The sequence below is a fragment of the Cryptomeria japonica genome, chromosome 6, assembly GCF_030272615.1.
Source record: "Cryptomeria japonica chromosome 6, Sugi_1.0, whole genome shotgun sequence".
NCBI lineage: Eukaryota > Viridiplantae > Streptophyta > Pinopsida > Cupressales > Cupressaceae > Cryptomeria > Cryptomeria japonica.
In genome coordinates, this window is record NC_081410.1 from 547,122,343 (window position 1) to 547,126,320 (window position 3,978).

Genomic DNA, 3,978 nt, shown 5'->3' on the forward strand with positions numbered 1-3,978 from the left:
CAATCCATAAATAGAGCTACTCCATGCGACCTAATCCAAACTAATAGAAAAACTAGAAGAATTTAACTAAAACAATATGTAAGAAAGTTTGACTAATAAGTTATAGAGTAAAAGTTGGTTTTGTATTCTTACAAAAATTAATGTTGATAAACAATGTACAAGGATGTAATTTTGTATGATGTCCAAGTTGGGATGAATTTGCTTCCACATCTTGATATAATTAAGGTTATATTTCCACTCTGAATACAACTCTAAAATCATCGATAATTTTGACCAATAGAACTAGAATATCCTACAAGTGTAATCGTACTATTTGCCCACAAAAATGATTGACTAAGATTGGTGGATGCATTCAACTTGTTGAATCCATCTTATGGTGCATTTTATGTTTACTTAGACTCTTCCATAACAACGAACCGTATACCGTGGATATCTTGAAAGCTTAGATCTTGCCCACAAAAATTCTTTTCCCAAATGCAACCTACATTTGTCATGGGAATCACTTTGAATTAAGGGCCTACAATTCTCCACAACTATCTCGCATCTTCCTCAAGTTCCAGAATATGCTTGCACCTTTCATTGAATGGAGTTCACGTACGCAATCTCATTAGTCTTCAATTTGAGGAGTTCAAAACACCACATCACCCAAAATGAAAGATGCTAGAATGGGTTTTGAGTGGAACAAAATCCTCTACACCGGATATACCATCGTATAAGTCAAAGCAAAATTTGTTCTAAACTTCCCAGGCCTTAAAAAGACTCATATTAATTCTAAATCTTGGCTATTTTGTTGTATGATTGCTAAATGCTTCAAGCCCATTACACCATTCATTTCCCATTGTTGTATGCTTGCTAAATGCTTCAAGCCCATCATACCATTCATTTCCCAAGCCTAGAATATTCAAGAATTCAATAAACCCAATTGTACTTCATCACTTATAGCTGGTTTTTAGGGATCCAAGAAAAGAAAGCAATCAAGAAAGAAGAAGAAGATGGCTACCATTGGAAGTGCCAATGCAATGAGTCTCACCAGACCATTGCATAAGTTGGGCACTTCAATTCATTTCATCTCCATCAAATCCCCCCACAGACCCATATGCAAATTTTCCATAATTCTCAAGTCATCTTCTCATAGAAGCATAACATGCTCAGTTTCTACAAAGCCAAAAGCAGTGACACAATCTGCACAATCTTACAGCAATGGCCAAGAAATGGGTCTTTCAGACTCCAGCTTGGAATCAACCTTCACCCATAGATTATGGGTCACCATTGGATGTGGAGCCCTAGTGGCATTGTCTATCAAATCTATAATAGCCATGGATTCTACTGAATCAATCCTAGCTGGATTGTTATCAGCCTACATGGGCTATATGTTTGCAGACCTAGGGACAGGAATTTATCATTGGGGGATAGACAATTATGGGGATGCAAACACACCCATCTTTGGCCCTCAGATTGATGCATTTCAGGGGCACCATAAAAGACCATGGACTATAACTAGAAGACAATTTGCTAACAATATACATGCATTGGCAAGGCCTGCATCTTTTCTTCTCATGGGTTTCTTCTTCCTTGTTCCTGATAATCCTGCATTGCTCTCATTTCTTGGAGTTGGAACTGGTTGCATAGTTTTTAGCCAGCAGTTTCATTGTTGGGCTCACTGCAAGAAAAGTGAATTGCCTGCTCTGGTTATTCAACTACAGGATTTGGGTGTTTTGGTGTCAAGAGTGAGGCATGGAGCTCACCATAGAGCACCTTATGATAACAATTATTGTATAGTTAGTGGGATGTGGAATCCATTGTTGGACAGCACCAAGTTCTTCAAGAAGATGGAGATGTTTATATATCTTAAGTGGGGTGTGAGGCCTAGGTGTTGGGATGAAACTGCTGCAGAATGGTTGCAGGATGGCTCTTATTTTGATGATGGATCTAATGAATTGTTATAGTGATCTAATTTCTTTTGTCATTGGGATTGTTAGTAAAATGACACAGAATTCATTGTGTAGAACATATTGTTTCTTATTACCAATACATTTGTCTTAATGTTATCTAAGCTATAGTTTTAAGTGTGTGATGTAAATGTTTGACACGTAACAGCTTTGTGTAACAGTGGACTTTGAAGCTGTCATTAAATTCTTATCCTTTGTAGATTTTGGTGCTTGGCTAGCACTGTGCCACATCCATGCACTTAATAGACTGGAAGTGCAAGGGATTCATCTCAAAACGAAAAGAAATGCTAGCTTGTATTAAACAACTTAATGGGTTTTTTATTTTCTATATTTTTTTTAGATTGGGGTATTATGTGGATCGGAGCATTGGACCTTGTGACTTTGTGTTTATTCATATACGTTTTTTAGTATTATGTGAGTTGGAAGATTGAACCTCGTGACCTTGTATCTATCTAAAGAAGATCTCGCCAATCGAATCAGACCTTCAATAAACAAACCCTCAACTCTTATTATTCATAAATTTTTAATGATTTTTTTCTTGGATGTGGATCTAGAATCATAGATTCTTATTCTATACAAACCATGCTTTGACAAATCTAAAGTTGCTATCTTCAGAGATTCATCATAATCTATCATTCACTTAGGTCCATGTAAGATTAAATAAGAGGTGTAAAACACCAAAACATGTTTCAAGAACCAGATTTACTGTAAAAGAAAATCAATAATTATATTGTCACTCATAACTATCAACATTAAGGTTTTCTTTGTGATTAGAGAGCATTTTCCATTAAAGGGAGATTACAGAAAAGAGAGATGCCACGTTGTATTAATGCAGAGGAAATTTCAATTTAAGTGTATAAGGTGTAGAAACGGTTGAACTTGCTATCTCAATTTTCTTAATATGTGCCCAGTTTAAAAGACAAATATTTTAAAATAGATGTGTGATTTTTTCTCCTTCCTTTAAGAGGATGTAATGGTTTTATTCTTTTAATGTAAAAATATCAAAGAAACAATATTAAAGAAAATGAAGAGAAGAAAAAAGAGGAGGAGAAATTCTAAATGAATTGAATAAAGAATTAAATGCTGATAATTTAGAGAAGAGGAAAGCTAAAATAGTTCAAAAATTCTATTTTAATGATAGTGAAACTAAGTAAATGATTTATATAATAGATTCAAAATGATTTGTTGTAATTTTCATTAAACATTGTAATGTTCAGATGACACAAAGCTTCACCTTAAGAAATCTAGTATAATAAAATGTGATAGATTAAACATATCATACCATTGAATATGATTTGTTTTGTTGGATCTAATTAAATTTTATTCAACAAACTCAAAATTAAATTTTGAAAGTAAAAAAGATTATTCTATTAATTAATAAACAAAATTGAATTTTATTATGTTACAAATTGTACTACATTAATATCAATATAAAAATTAGAAAGAAAGTTGCATAGTAAAAAAAAGAAAAGTCTTCTATTATTTAATAGAATCTTCAAAACATATCAGCACTTAAAAAGAGGCTAATAAATTTTTAAAAACTTATGTACAAATTATTAAAATTTAATACTCTTCAATCCTAATTAATTTTCATTTATAATCCAAAAATGGACCCTTTTAATAGCTTAAAATATATAATGAGATTCACAATTAACATAAGTTGCAAATGGTTAAGTTGATGGTATGTGTTGTTCAATTAGTGAATTAAACCTAGCTTTGTTTTGATACTATCATTAGACTATTTGTCCGTACATGTTTTGTTGATGAATTAAACCTACCTTTGTTTTGATAAGATCATTGAACTACTTGATGGTACATGTTGTTTTGTTGATGAACTAAACCTAGCTTTGTTTTGATAAGATCATCATACTACTTGATTATATGTGTTGCTTTGTTAATGAACACAACCTAGCTCTGTTTTGATAAGATTGATATACTACTTAATAATACAAGAAGATGAATTGGAAAATTATAATGGTAATCCAATTGAATGGGGATTGTGTTCTATAAAGCCTCACCATTGTTAGAA

At 32.6% G+C, this 3,978-nt stretch overlaps 1 protein-coding gene across 1 annotated transcript; it reads left to right on the top strand.

The window, feature by feature from the left end:
* The first annotated feature begins 735 nt into the window (after window positions 1-735).
* On the top strand, window positions 736-2,275 carry LOC131073028 (fatty acid desaturase 4-like 1, chloroplastic). The gene has a single exon (XM_058009375.2). It carries the CDS (start codon window positions 993-995, stop codon window positions 1,944-1,946), a length of 954 nt encoding a protein of 317 aa, XP_057865358.1. The 5' UTR covers window positions 736-992; the 3' UTR covers window positions 1,947-2,275.
* The last annotated feature ends 1,703 nt before the right edge of the window (window positions 2,276-3,978 follow it).

Excerpts from the sequence above, each read along its gene's own strand:
- LOC131073028 (XM_058009375.2), top strand. The coding sequence starts at position 993 with ATGGCTACCATTGGAAGTGCCAATGCAATGAGTCTCACCAGACCATTG.